The 16088-nt window shown below is 34.1% G+C and overlaps 1 protein-coding gene across 1 annotated transcript; it reads right to left on the bottom strand.

Moving 5' to 3' along the window:
• Positions 1–816: 816 nt before the first annotated feature.
• On the bottom strand, positions 817–15671 carry abhd18 (abhydrolase domain containing 18). Its single transcript, XM_067389493.1, has 13 exons — positions 15542–15671; positions 14496–14604; positions 13031–13115; positions 12743–12843; positions 12545–12620; positions 8764–8850; positions 8644–8669; positions 8385–8523; positions 8182–8271; positions 6441–6542; positions 5885–6263; positions 5639–5801; positions 817–3518 (listed from the first exon to the last, which is right to left on the bottom strand). The coding sequence occupies exons 2-13, from the start codon at positions 14585–14587 to the stop codon at positions 3464–3466; spliced, it is 1395 nt and encodes a 464-aa protein (XP_067245594.1). The 5' UTR covers positions 14588–14604; positions 15542–15671; the 3' UTR covers positions 817–3463.
• Positions 15672–16088: the final 417 nt, after the last annotated feature.

Raw genomic sequence — 16088 nt, forward strand, 5'->3', positions numbered from 1 at the left:
AAAACCGAGGACTCCATTTTTAATGAGGGCAATATTTCCAGGTGACAGAGTACAGTAAGTCAAACTACTGTAGTGCAGGACTGAAGGAGAAATATCAACATAGTAATCACGTGCAGCTTTAATACGTAATGCATACATGCAAATTTGTTCTTTGATGGGAAGTAACGGCAGAAAAATTATATATTAAAATAAAATGTGCATCTGTATGCCCTTATGTTGTGGTTTAGTTAACTTTAATTACTTATTTATTATTATACATTATATATTATTTTACATTGCACCATTATTAAACCCATCTGTGTCATACAAACTTTATCTGTATTTAAAACTTGACCGTTATACATTTAATTCACTCAGATAACCATACTTTTACTTAATTTCATATTCCATATCTTATTTTGTTAGTTCTGGGTGATTATGTGATATAGATGAGCCATTATGTTTTTCATACACTTTATTCATAAAATGAGTAAAATATATATTGTCTGTTTATAAAGAACCCTCCATCTCTCTGTCAAACATATATAAAGGCCTCTATGTTGTTTATCATGTAGTTCTGTATATGTAAATAAATAAATAAAACTTAATTTGTCCATTTTGTTCACCACCATTGTTGTATGTTACAGAAAAAAAAAAACATCTGAGAATTCCCGATACTTGACATAATATTGTCTTCCATATCTTACAGTATATTTATTCAGTATATCCGAGTCTCATATAAGGTCATTACAATATTTCACAGTCAATATTTGTGACTGTTAATTTAGCAGTTAGTTTATGAGTTTCATTTTGAAGAAAAAATAATTAACACTTGAATATTTGGGATTTCCTTTTTATTTTAGAGTGGAGAAACAAATGAAATGAAACAAATGACAAAAAAACATGACAGATCAGATCAAGTGACAGTAATAATACATAATACATTTCAATCTATTCAAACACTAGGATTATTAGTTGTTACTGTTGCATTTGGCAGTGTTTAGGATTTAAAGGGATAGTTCACACAAAAATGTAAATTCAGTCATTAAGTACTAACCCTAGTGTCGTTCCACATCCGTTAAGACCTTTGTTCATCTTCGGAACACAAACAAATATATTTTTAGTGAAATCCGAGGTTTCTGTCCCTCCATAGAGATCCAAACGTAACTACCATTTTCAGGGTCCAGAAAGGTAGGAAAGACATCGTTAAAGTACTCCATGTGACTCCAGTGGTTTAACCTCAATTTTATGGAGCGACATGAGTGATTTGCTTGTGCAAAAAACAATTTACCACTTTATTTACAAAATAATATTATCCAAAGTTTGTTCACGCAACAATGTCAGCTCTCGTGTGAACACAAAACACATGAGAACACATTGCAGATCAATATTTTTGTAGTGGTAAATTGTTTTTTTGTGCAAACAAAGCTCGTGTCACTTCATAAAACTGAGGTTAAAGAGTTAGTTCACCCAAAAATGAAAATAATGTAATTACTCACCCTCATGTCATTCCACACCTGTAAGACCTTCCTTATAGGGCTGCACAACGATTAATCACGATTAATCGTTTGCAAAATAAAACTCTTATGTAATAAATGTGTGTGTTCTATATATATATATATATATATATATATATATATATATATATATATATATATATATATATATATATATATATATATCCATGTATAAATATATATTATATATATATATATATATATATATATATTTAAATATATTATATATATAAATATAACATTTTTCTTAAAAATACATATGTATGTGTGTGTATTATAGATACATAATTATACACAGAACACACGCATATATTATGTAAACAGACTTATTTCACGATTAATCGCTGTGCAGCCCTACTTCATCTTCGGAACACAAATTAAGATATTTTTGACGAAATCCGATGGCTCAGTGAGGCCTCTATAGAAAGCAATGCCATTGTAACTCAAGATCCATAAAGGTACTAAAAACATATTTAAATCAGTTCATGTGAGTTCGGTGGTTCTACCTTAATATTATAATGCGACGAGAATATTTTTGGAGCGCCAAAAATAACGACTTATTTAGTGATGGCCGATTTCAAAACACTGCTTCATGAAGCTTTGGAGCTTTAGGATTTAATCAGTGGATCGGAGCGCCAAATTGCTGAAATCACGTGATTTTGGCGCCCGGAACAACTGATTCGATTCGTAAAGCTCCGAAGCTAGGTTTGATACGCGATCCGAATCACTCATTCGACATAAAAGATTCGTAACGCTCCGAAGCATTGTTTTGAAATCAGCGATCACTAGCTATTGTTAAAAAGTAGTTTTTTTTTTTTTTTTTTTTTTTTGCTTTATAATATTAAGGTAGAACCACTGCACTCACATGAACTGATTTAAATGTTTTAGTACCTTCATGGATCTTGAAGGAGGAAGTACCATTGCTGGCGATGCAGGCCTCACTGAGCCATCGGATTTCAACAAAAATATCTTAATTTGAGTTCAGAAGATGAACGAAAGTCTTACGGGTGTAGAACGACATGAGGGTGAGTAATAAATGACATTATTTTAATTTTTGGGTGAACTAACCCTTTAAATCACTGGAGTCCCCCACTAGAACTTGAAAGTGGTAGTTGCGTTGGATCTCTATGGAGGTACAGAAACCTCTCAGATTTCATTAAAAATATCTTCATTTGTGTTCTGAAGATGAGTAAAGATGTGTAACGACACGAGAGTGAGTAATTAATGACAGAATTGTCTTGTTTGGGTGAACTAACCCTTTAAAGAGACTGAAATACATGCAGCACTGATTTTTAAGAATGCAGTTCACAGAAAAAGTAGATTTTGAATCACGTTCAAGTCTCAAATGAGCACCAGTCATTGCTAAAGATCCGTTTAAGTACAACTCACCTGAATTTGTGAAAAAAATTTTTTCTTTTCCCCCCCATTTCTGAGGTTAAAACAATGATCTGCCCATGACAAGGCCATTTTCCTGATGCATTATTTTATAAAAACCAGCAAACATTTGCTCTAAAAAATTATGATATTCTAGGTTGGTGAAACAAAAATATAGATTGCAATAGTTCATTTATTTTCCTTACAATTCAAAATACTATATTTTCAGGGATCTGCTTCATTTAGAGTTTTAAAGACACCTTGATGTGTGAGTGAATTATAGTTTGGAGGCACGTCTTTGTCTCGTTTAGTGAATTATGTTTCAGTCATGATTATATATATATATATGATTAAAGGCAGTGAGGTCAGGAAGACAAGGTTTCGTATGGGTTGAGCACATGTAAGTTGACTTCAGGTCACTGAGTTTTGAGGTGTACCACACAGAGTAACAGTTCTGTCATTACAACCGCTGCACACTGCCTCACCTTGGTGGCACTAGGTTTTTAGTTCCAGTTACATAGTCTTCTCCATCTCCATCTCCATATACTTTCAAAATGCAATTCTTGTCAGTGCTGAGTCCCAAAAATCCATGGCTATGAGCTGGAATACTTGTGAAGAAACCGGTCGTAGGCGTCGTAAATTGCTTGCCTAGAAGTCAACAATCATGCATGAAATTCAAAAGTTAATAAATGATTGATAAATAAATAAATAAATGATACAATTATTGGACATACGGTTAATTTACATGATTACAAGCAATATGCTACAGTTCAACCACATAATTAACACTGATCACTATTAAAGGAATATTTCATAATTCATAAAAAAAAAAAAAAAAAAAACTATATACCCCAGTGCTCAAAGGTTTGTGGTTGGTAGATTTTTGAATGTCTCTTATGCTCACCATGGCTGCATTTATTTGATCAAAAATATAGTAAAACGGTAATTCTGAGACATATTATATTTTAAAGTGTAATTTATTCCAGTGTTGGCAAAGCTGAATTTTCAGCATCAATAATCCAGTCTTCAGTGTCACATGATCCTTCAGAAATCATTCTAATATGCTGATTTGCTGCTCAAGAAACATTTCTTAATATTATTATTATTATTATTTATTATTATTTTTTTTTTCAGGATGCTTTGATAAACAGAAATTTCAAGAGAACAGCATGCATTTGAAAATGAAATCTTTTTAACATTATAAAAGTCTTTACTGCCACTTTTGATAATTTTAATGCATCCTTGCTGAAAAGAAGTATTAATTTCTAAGTAGTTTCAATGCAATTACAAGGACAGAAAAAAATTTGCAAAAGCACCAAAGAAAATCATAAATGTAGTGCATTTAATTTGTGTATATTTAAGTTTCATGATGTCATTTCATGTGGGAATCCTGTTATTCACTAATAATCTTGACTTCCAGAATAACTACGTTCATAAGCAGTGTTTTGCAAGTTACTTCAAAACTATAATACATTATAGGTTACTTGCTACTGTTACTTAAAAGTAATTCTTTACCTTACAATATTACTGTCTCAGAATTGTAATGCGTTACATTATTCCTGTATTACTTTTGAGTTACTTTCACCAAAATAACTATGGAAATAGTTATAGTAATAGTTATAGTATAGTAACTGCAGAGCATTTTACATCCAGCAGAGGGCGATATGATGTAGCATAATGACTGTGGGCTATCCAGGCTACTAACAATATAGCTAAATAATTTGCAAAGTGAAGGCTCAAGACAATGCAAGAAAGGATGACAGACAGAATCACAAACGATCCAAGTCTGTTAAAAGTATGGTAGAGGTATAAAGTGATTATCTGACAAACTCGAAGTAATGCGCATACGTCCATCTCGCGAATGCACAGTCTTCTTCTGCCATCTTCACCCATTAGCAGCTTTTCCACTGGCCAACGCGAGCACAGAGGCCGAAATCAAGCCGCATTTCCACTGTCGGCCCATTAGCCTCGCGGCCCTCCTGTAAAACCCGCCTTAAACACGCCTTCGCTGGACTATGTCACACAATACAAAGTTACACCAGCGAGAGGAAGATGAATGAAATAAATCACTAAACAAATGTATAAAAAGCTGTCATTCAGTCTTTATTTACAAACTTGGACACTACACGCGGCTATTGACTGACCACGAACAGGTAATAGAACTTACTTTGCGGCATTTTGTCCATGTCCATAGTGGACTTCAATTGGCCCCAAACGGTTGAAGGTCAAAATTACAGTTTCAGTGCAGCTTCAAAGGGCTTTAAACAATACCAGACGAGGAATAATGGTCTATGGAACGAACGCAGCGCCAATTCCATTTTTTTCCGTAAGTTGAAAAGAGAAGGTGTAGGACATTCAGCATAAGCTTTTTTGAAATTGATTAGTAATGCCTTAGACTACTGCGTTACAGCAAAAAGTAATATGTTTCTGTAATGCATTACTTTTGTAACGCGTTACTCCCAACACTGTTCATAAGAGAAGCTGTGATTTGTGAACGAATCATTCCTTTGAACTGGACCCTTTCAATGAATCTGTTGATTTAGTTTATAAAATCACTCTGAATGATTTGTTCACTGACTAAATGATCCATGATTTATGATGCTTTTGCATCATTTTTTGAAACTTGAATGCTTCTGCTTCATTGTAACAGCATGGGAAAAAAATATCCAGAACATCTTCAAAAATGTTATACTTTTGTGTTCTGCAGAAGAAAGAAAGTCACACAGGTTTTGGGTAAACTATCCATTTAAACTAAAATTTGTGCTTACCGAAACAGTCCTTGTTTGAAAAGGTAGGCGCTGACGTGACCTCCATTGAGGTAGCGAACCTCACAGCCAGGCCAGATTTCCTGTAAGCTGCGAACTCCAGTGCGGGGAATATAAGCGTCTTCCTTTGCCTGGACTATAATGATCAGACTGGGATCCACAGGCACTGAAGACAAAGTAAGCAAAAAAGAAAAGATCAAACACAGGAACACAAGACAAACCACATCCAAAACAAAACAGATTTAGTACCTGAAAAATTGGCGATGTGTGTGCATTCATCCATCACGCCCTTCATGAAGCAGAGAGACTCCAGCTGCAGCGACTGCCGCTGGCCGGCCCCGTAGGTGATGCTCTTAGCATGTAGCATGTCCAAATGAGGCCCGCTGCTGCTCACAGCGGACAGCATCTGATCCAGTCCGTCTCTCTCTCTTCGCCCCATCAGCAAAGCTGTGTCTGAAACGTGACCTCCAGTCCCGGGCTGAGAACACGAGGAGCGTAGCCCCATCTGCTGGTCCCTCTCTGGCGAGTGGAGGTCAAGAAGGTCATGGGCAAGATCCAGGTCAGAGAGACTGTCAAAGCTGTCTGGGGCATTTTTTACAAATTCCTGGCCCATCCGGAAAGAGTCTGTCTGAAAATCAAGGGTGTGTCACAGCGAGTAATTTGTCAAAAATGTTGCACCTTCAACATCGGTCATGTGATAAATTACGCAAGCAACAAATCATATCTTCCTCTGTGATCTTTTGTGTCCTTCATATAGAAACAAGCTAAATCACAGCAAAATTCTACCACAGAATAACATGCCTACCCCACAATACTCCAGCATACTGATGATTTCTTCCTCATAGACTGTGTGTGCTGCATACTGCTTTTCCAGCTCTCTCCAGTTCACTGCTCGACTTAAAACACCCTGCAGAATAAAAGATTCAATTATTAAATCTGATGTTACGACACCCAACTGAGTTATTCATGAATGAATAATTGTAAATGGGAATGAGTAACACTTGGTGATGTCTATATTACCATGTTCTGATGCTATCAATTCACTGACACTGGAATGAAGACGTAAAAGGTATTTCACAGTCACAAAGTTCAATAGCTAAGTGACTAATACTGCCTTTAAGTCCTGGGAAGTCCCTACATACCAGGATTATAATAATTAACTAAAACTAAAGCAATAATAAAAAAAAAAATATTTTACAAATAAATTACATAAAATTTATTTTATATATATATATATATATATAAATTTTATATATATATATATATATATATATATATATATATATATATATATATATATATATATATATAAATAATTGTTTTAGTTGTTTTTTCTTCTGTTGAACACAAAAGAAGATATTTTAAAGAATGTTGGTAACCAGACAGATGATGGTAGCCATTGACTTTCATAGTATTTTTATTTTTATTTATTTATTTATTTTTTGGCATCAACTGTCTGGATACCAACTTTCTTTAAAATATCTTCTTTTGTGTTCAACAGAAGAAAGAAATTCATACAGGTTTGGAACAACATGAGGGTTTCAAAACTGCATTTTGAAACCCGTTTTTAAAAGTTAGCGTTTTCAGGCGTGTAAATGAGTGGGAAAAAAGCATAAAAAGTTTTTAATTGTATTGTGGTATTGTGTAAATGCACAGTTATATAAAAAAAAAATTGATTTTTTAAAAACTAATAACAGTTTCTGAATGTTACTAAAATAACCTTGCTACATACTTTCTTTCACTTTCTTTTTTCATTTTCTGACAAAAATAAGCTAAAATGCATGAGCTTTTCAGCACTAATGCCATTGATTGATGCATTTTATAAACCTGCTGAATAAGCAGTAAATTCTGGGAGGACTTATAGTTATTGATCGTTAATAGATCAAAAAAGTCAACATTCACATTTAAAAACCAAAGACTATAGAATAACACAAGACGTGTCACTCGTATTGTTTTGAATGGGAGAAAGTGTAACGCGCAATATGGCGGAATAAGTCTCGCCTTCTAAATAAGAGCCAATCGCCGACTGGTAAAGTCATCACGTCATTGCAGCGGCCGTTAGAAACACCGGTTTCTATAGAAACAGTCAGACACGCGCCTCTAAAGAGACGCGCATTTAGGTCTGCGCATGCGCATTAGCTTGATCCAACCTGAAAAATAGTTTTGTTTTTTGTTTTTTGTCATGATTCGAGCGTTTGGAAAAAAAAAAATATGACAGTTGTCAGATTTCATTGGTGATTACAAATATGAAATTTAATCGAAAGCTTGGCAAACAGTTTGGAGAATTTGACGTTTCCCCATTCAAAGTGATAGGAGCTGCATGATGCCCAGGATGCCCGAGAGGCATTTCAAAGATGGCCGCCGAGTGAAATGACTTGTCTTAAAGGGACTTAATATTGACTAAAAACAACTGACATGATAAGTTTGAGTTTTTCACAGGAAATTATGATTTTGTGGTATCTTAGAAATACAACCAATTCAAAATGACTTCTGGCAACATTAACACGTCACAATATGATGCTAACACATAGCTGTTTAAATCTTACTGTGGTAAAAACACTTGAAGCAGTCGTCCAGGATAAACAAGGAATAAGCGGAATTGGTTTGGGCCAGTTTGTTACAGCTAATGATGCCATCTAGGAAGAAAATGAGTCAACAAATCATCAATAGATTTTGGATATACAGGATATGGAACAGGTTCTTCTGAACACAGTTGATTGGAAACAACATAAAGAAATAAAGAACCTACATGTCCACCCATAGAAATGCCAGTCATGCCCAGAGGCCAGAAACCCTCTCGCTCCAGCCAGTGTAACAGTGCCGCAGACTCCAGGATCAGTGCTCCACCCATCACAAACAGGTCTGATACGTTCTTCAGACTGGAGCGACTGCATTAAACGCAAATCACATACATTGTAACCATACATTGTTCATACTAATGCACCACACAACAAAGACATAGACAACAACAGCTCCATCACAGCTGCTGCCAGTAAACAAACACTCACAGTTGGTCTTTAGGTTTCCTATATCCATGTATGGCTCATAGTTAAGGAGATGTTAGATGAGATCTAGTCATTTTTTATACTCAGGGTCTAATATGTCTGTAGTTTAGCATTTATAAGGATATAATAAGGATTCTCCAACAGAAGAGACGCCATCCCTGATTCTTTAACCATCGGTCTGGCCATTAGTGTTCGCCTTCTCCAGAAAAACTGCGGGGAAAAAATTAAAGATGCATCAAATTCAAATAAAATCTAGCTGATACTGATAATAATTATTGACCTTTCAACTAATGGCCAATAAATGATACATATTAACATCAAAATACTAAATACTAATTAAAAGTTTTAATTTTTTTTTTTTTAACAAAAAATACATTAAAATAAAAAGATAAAAAAATAAAACAAATTTTTAATGCTAGAGATGTATTAAGGCATCACAGCATTATGTACATTACGAAAAATTAATATTCATTTTGAGATTTGTTAAAAGATTTATGCGCGGATTTCCTTTGGTCTCGCACAAAACTGGATGCCCGCTCTCAAATATACAGTGCTCTCTTATGAACTGCTCAGATATTGCGTGTGCACGCTCAAACTGTGTCCTGCTCGCTTGCGAATCTCTCCGTGATTTTTTCAGAAATTATTTTGCTAATGGATTAAACGCTGTCATAATTTATCAACCAATCAGAATAGACGACTGATTGATGAAAATGCTACGTGGACTCTTATTGGCTGAGAGTGAACTGCACCTGGGATTCTTTCGACAAAGATGGATATTTAATTATTTAATAATATTAATCAAATGTGACCTAGTCTACCTGCATCACATTACAGGTCAAACCCCAATTTATCTAAACAAACAAACAAAAAAAGTTTCTTAAAGTTATTGTGATGGTATGTTTTGTGTACTTGTGTTGAAATTTATAAAGAAAAGGTAACATTTTACAATAAGGATTTTATTTGTTAACATTAGTTAATGTTTTATCTAACATGAACTAACAATGTGCAAAACATTACTGTAATTATTAATCTTTGTTAACTTCAATTAAAAAATACAGCTGTTTGTTAGTTAACAGTGCATTAACTAATGTTAACAAATACAACTTTTGATTTTAATAATGTATTAGTAAATATTGAAATGAACATTAACAAAGATTAATAAATGCTGTAGAAGTGCAGTTAATTATTAGTTAATGTTAACTAATGTTAATGAAATCTTATTGAACAGTATTACCAAAAATATCTTCTGATTTCAGAACACGATCAGGGTCAGATCATCATTCCCTAAATACTTAAAATGTGGAGATCAAATAAACCACTATAGTGAAGCTTGGGTCTGGTATAAAACATGACATAGCCTACAAAAATACTTTGGGTATAAGCTCTTATGTATGCACGATTAATCATTAAAAGAACGCGATCTTATTCCTAAATGGCAACGATTCGGCCATGTCTATTAACCTTTTGAAATTACGATCATACCGAAATATATAAACCTGCATTTGCATTGCCACTGAAAGCAGTGGTCATGTAAGCTATACCTTTTAAACAGTTTCACAAAGTTTTTTCAACAACACACTATTGCAACTTCTGTGTTGAAAACATTAAATAATAACGCAAGTATTGCAATAACAACTTATAGTCCGAATATCCACTGATTTCAGTAATCAAAACGAGTAAATGACCTTTGAAACTAATGTTATTCACTGTTCTGCCAGTAGGTGGCAACCAGTGGCTGTTAAAATGTATTTTATTAATCAAAATCATTCATTCAAGAGATTTGTTTAAAAACACTAGACAAAACAAGTCTTCATTAATTTCAAACGATTTTGTAATTAATTTAATCTAATATTTTTTTAATAGGCTAATTTATAACATTTACACATTTCTAAATAGACTGATTTATAACATTAAATTAGTTGTTTAATCTTTTGTTTTAAATTAAAGTTTAATTTAATGTTTTGGTCCATGATATTGGCTAATATATTGGTTTTGGATAAATCGTTAAGTGGACTTTGACCTAAAATGGGATGCAGTTAGACAAGCTTATTAATACAGAAATCATCAATTTCTAGGATAGGCCTACATTTTGATTAATATTATTAAATATTATTAAATTGTAATGAAATTAAATATTCATCTTTGTCAAAAGAATTCCAGGCGCAATTCACTCTCAGCCAATAAGATTCCACGTAGCATTTTCATTGATCAGTCGTCTATTCTGATTGGTTGATAACTTTTGACAGCGTTTAATCCATAAGCAAATTAATTTCTAGTGCAAAATCATGGAGAGATTCGCGAGCGCGCAGAACACAGTTTGAGCAAGAGGAGACAGTTCATAAGAGAGCACTCTATATTTGAGAGCGCGTGTCCAGTTTTGTGCGAGAGCAAAGGAAATCTGCGTGCGAGCGGAGAGATCCGCGCTCGCGCATTACATGTATGTGCTCTCGTTTCACAATAATGTGCTCTCGACATTTGTCAGTAAAATAACGGCATAAAATATAATCTAAATTTAAAAACAGGGAAAATATGCAATTAAAATAATGATTAATAAAAAATGAGTTACACTTTATTTTTAGGTGTCCTTGTTACAATGCAATTATACAATTATGTACAGAGTAATTACTTAGTAATTACTTAAATGCAACTTACTATATAATTATGGTTAGATTGGTTTAGGGTTAGTTGCATGTAACTATGCAAAACTGACTTTTAGTATTACAATAGTAACTACTGTAACAGGAACACTAAAATAAAGCATTAACTTTGAAAAAAAGTCACTTATGCATTTATTTGATCAAAAATACAGTAAAACTGTAATATTGTCAAATATTATTACAATTTAAAATGTATGTTTCCTATTTGAATATATTTTAAAATGTTTATTCCTGTGATTCAAAGCTGAATTTCCAGTCCAGATCCTTAAATGATTCTAATATGCTGATTTGCTGCTCTAGAAACATTTTTTATTGTTATCAATGTTGAAAACAGTTCTGCTGCTTAATATTTTTGTGGACATTTATCTGAAACATAAATCTTTTGTAACAACATACATGACTTTACTGTCACGTCTAATAAGTTTAATGCATTCTTGATGAATAAAAGTGTTCATTAAAAAAAAAAAAAAACTTACTGACCCCTGACTTTTGAAGTTTAGTGTTTAGTTCCATTTAAAGGGTTAGTTCACCCAAAAATGAAAATTATGTCATTTATTATTCACCCTCATGCCGTTCCACACCCGTAAGACCTTCATTAATCTAATCAGTTCATGTGAGTACAGTGGTTCAATATTAATATTATAAACTGACGAGAGTATTTTTGGTGCGGCAAAAAAACAAAATAACGACTTATTTAGTGATGACCGATTTCAAAACACTGCTTCAGGAAGCATCGGAGCATATGAATCAGTGTATCGAATCATGAATCGGATCGCGGTTCAAACCCGCAAAATGGCTGAAATCACGTGACTTTGGCGCTCCGAACTGCAGATTCGATACACAGATACACTGTGCTCCGAAGCTTCCTGAAGCATTGTTTTGAAATCGGCCATCACTAAATAAGTCGTTATTTTGTTTTTTTTTGGCGCACCAAAAATATTCTTGTCGCTTTATAATATTAATATTAAACCACTGTACGCACATGAACTGATTTAAATATGTTTTTAGTACCTTTATGGATCTTGACAGAGGAAGTGACATTACGGATTTGAACTAAAATATCTTAATTTGTGTTTCGAAGATTAATGAAGGTCTTACGGGTGTGGAACGGCATGAGGGTGAGTAACAAATGACAGAATTTTCATTTTTGGGTGAACTAACCCTTTAAGTTAAGCTTAGTTCCATCACTAAACTTCACCAATGATGCTGAGACTGAATAGAAACAACATCAGTTTTTGTACACTCACATGGTCTCCTGTTCCAGCCAGGTGAATACAGACTGGTCTGTGTCTCTTCCATTTCTTAGGTACAATGAACTGGAATCTGGTGGTAAAGTTGAAAAAAAGTGTCTTCATTTGAAAGAACTTGGAATACAAGCCACACAATAAGTCTCATTAATCCTTCACACTTGTATTTAGTGTTTGTGGGTGATTTGTTTTGGTTACCGGGCTTTGACGGACTCAGCTGGCAAGATGCCCGGGACAAAGTGCTCCAGTGGTGATATGAAATGACCGTTGTGAATTTTGCAATCCGTTTGATCTTCTACCTTTGGGCACAGCGGTAACACAGTTAATGGGTCATCATGCAATATAAATTTTATAAATTATAAAATATGCAATATAAATTTTCATGCAATGGTATATATGTGCTAAAAAAAAATAATATACGTGCCTCTAATATAGTTATTACTACTTACAACAACCAAAACAACAATAATAAAAAATTGTACTTACTTTGTCAATAAATATTGGGTAGTCCCTCTGTACCAGATCTTTACACCTCTCCCTGTTGCCAATAATCTTCCGGAACTCGAATATTCTGTAATATCCATAAAGCAATTTAAATGAAATAAGTTAATATCATTAAAGGTGCACTCAATGTTTTTGTTCATGTCATGCTGATTATAAATGACACACCTGTCAATATGGATGCAGCATGATCCAAATGCAAAACTGTTTAGAAACTGATGTAATTGTAAAAGTGCGGTATTCACAGTAAACCATGATTAATTTCAAAATAATATTTTTTTTTAATTAATTTTCAAATAATGATTAAAATAGCTGAAATGATACTTTAAAATGAAACTAAAACCGGCAGTAGGGGGCGGCAAGTCAGGCCCTGTCCCAAATGGCACACTTCTATGCACTTTCGGTCTTGTGGACTTACAATGGCTGTCGTGTGCGCGTGTCCGTTAAGTCCACGAGACCGTAGGGTGTCCCATTTGCCAATTTTAGGCTTCAGAAGGGTGCTCGCGAGCGCCCCCCTTTCGGCCGATATGCACCCTCGATGCGCACTTTTGCTGAGCCCGCACTGGTGCGAGCTCCGCGGGAGACTTCTTCCCAACAGTCAAAGCGGCGTTACGTCACGAAAGTGTGAATTTGTAGGAAGAACGCAAGTGTTTAGGGTGCCATTTGGGACAGGGCCTCACGGTCTTTGAATCATTCATTCAGTCGATTTGATCAAAAGGCTGCTTCATTCAGGAACAGAGCGAGTGACTGTTTTTATGAATGGGTCATTGAATCATTGACTCAATTAATTTGAAAATGCAAATCTATTAAAAAACTTGAAAATGATATATCCAACATACGTTTCACATTTTCTTTTTGTAAGAAAAAAGCATCTCTACAACTTCTGAAAGTGAACAGCAGAGTTTTACTGTAGCATTACATAAAAAGTGTCATTTTAACATCAGTGTAAACCAGGGGTTCAGGTAGGCCTACATTGGGTTTGACAACAGAAACTGAATAATCAAATGTAAAAATGAAACACTACTTAGTCTTCTCTTCATTGTATGAATTAAATATACATGTATACAGTATACTGATTCTTATTAGAGTTACAAAAGTTATTCACATCAAACTAGTCCATGTGACTGTTCATGCAATATTTCACTGCCTGTAAGCAACACTACATGCTCAAAATATTATTCAAAGAAATGTTTAAAGGGTGCACATCTTATGCATTTTTGGTCTTACACACACATATCCATCTGTTACGAATGTTTATTTTTGTTACAACAAACAAAAAATAACATAACATTCTATGAGCCATATGTCAACAAATATGCTTATACCACTGCCAAGTATTTTTTTAGCATCGATATTTCATGAGTAATTATCAAAGGTCTCTGTATAAGCTTCACCCCACTATCATAAGGGATTAAATCATATGATGCAAATGTGTTTTTGTGTAGTTTACCTTTTCAGGTCTTCTGGCTTCCCCCATCCTTGGATGAAAAGTTTGGTGAGGAGAAGCCTTCTATACAGAACATCAAGCCGGCTCACACCCATTGACAAAAAACATTCTTCTGCAGAGAACAAAACACACTTAATCGGCACTTCAATCACAAGTCATAATTCGTCACTCAGCTTTATGGCTTTACACATTCCAATATATAAGAACTGAGCAGCTGAAAGGGGTAAACAGCACAACACACACTGAACAGAACACCAGCTAGACCAGGGCTTTTCAATCTTTTAGACCCCCAAATATGATCATCCTCATGTTAGGGACCCCATCCTAAAATTTAAAAGGCATCCATCTTTTATAAACACCCAATTTATACACTGAAAAATTAATATTCTAAATGTAGTTTTAATTTCTTTTAAGTCACATTATATATTTTTCTAGTCACTATAGTAGAAAAGTATTATTTATTTAATTTTAATTGAATGTTTATTTATTTTTAATCTAATTTAATCTATTTAAAAACTATTTTATTTAGTTTTCACATTTTTGTAATCACATTTTTATTCCTTTATTTTAATCTAATCTAATATTTACTTATTTTAATCTAATTTAAAAAGAAAAAAAAAACTGTGCTAGACAATACAAATGACCTAGCTCTGTTTATCAAACTTAAGAGGGTGTTTTGACACTCAGAAAAGGCTTTCCTTAGTTTCTGAAACAGAACATAAGTTAGACATTGGACATGTCATAACCTCTCATTCAAAATGAATGACTATGGAGTAACCACTGATGACTGGACAATGACACTTCAATACATTTGTATGAAATCTAGAACGTTAAAATGATTATCGCGTTTCTCACATTGCCCCTAAAAGATGAACAGTGTTTGAACATGCCACACTAACTGTCTGTTGTAAATCTAATCAGCTGTCAGTGATGAAGCTGCAGTAGAGCTGTGTATAAAGTTATGGTTTGACTGACTGCTTGTCTCTTCAAGCCCACAAATCCTTTAAAACAAAGTGCGAATGAATGTACGTAAAGAAATAAGCATATACCTCGAGCTAAAAGGACGTAGATTTGGGTTTCTTTGAAGAAACTGGATCAGTACACATGACAGAGGACGAACTCCGTGCGATGGTGCAGCGCCATCCCAGCGTTCAACTCACTGCCGGAAGTAACTCTTCTTCTACGCTCATCATCGGCAGTGATGTACTCAGTTGCACAAGTAGATGGCGGTGTTGTACAGGTAAATTTTACAGTCGAGCTCTTCAAACAACACTAGCAAAGAACTTATATTGACTTATATTGATTTACATTGGCTTCTATACTCTTTGACACTAGTAACAGCTACTCAAAACTATACAGGATTCCTTTCAGAATGTCTAGTGTGACAATATATCCTATTTTTATAGGATTCCATCCAAATTTACACAAATTTCACTATTATGATTTCTTATCCCTGTTGGACATCTAAATTATTTTAAATATTTTTTTCCCACCACAACTTTATTCCGGATGCAGTTCCCTACCCCATCTCATAAGCTAAGAAAACCCTTATATATTTACAAATATAAAGCAATTTGTATTAGGAATAGTACATTT

Source organism: Chanodichthys erythropterus, chromosome 1, assembly GCF_024489055.1.
Source record: "Chanodichthys erythropterus isolate Z2021 chromosome 1, ASM2448905v1, whole genome shotgun sequence".
Taxonomy (NCBI): domain Eukaryota; kingdom Metazoa; phylum Chordata; class Actinopteri; order Cypriniformes; family Xenocyprididae; genus Chanodichthys; species Chanodichthys erythropterus.

Bases quoted from the DNA above. Each gene is read 5' to 3' on its own strand.
- abhd18 (XM_067389493.1), bottom strand. From the start codon at position 14,587: ATGGGTGTGAGCCGGCTTGATGTTCTGTATAGAAGGCTTCTCCTCACC. The intron at 8,670-8,763 runs ATCCTTATAAAT...TGAGCCATACAT, and splicing joins TGTTGGAGAATCCTTATTAT to GGATATAGGAAACCTAAAGA. The intron at 6,543-8,181 runs GTAAGATTTAAA...TTTATTCTGCAG, and splicing joins CTTCAAGTGTTTTTACCACA to GGTGTTTTAAGTCGAGCAGT.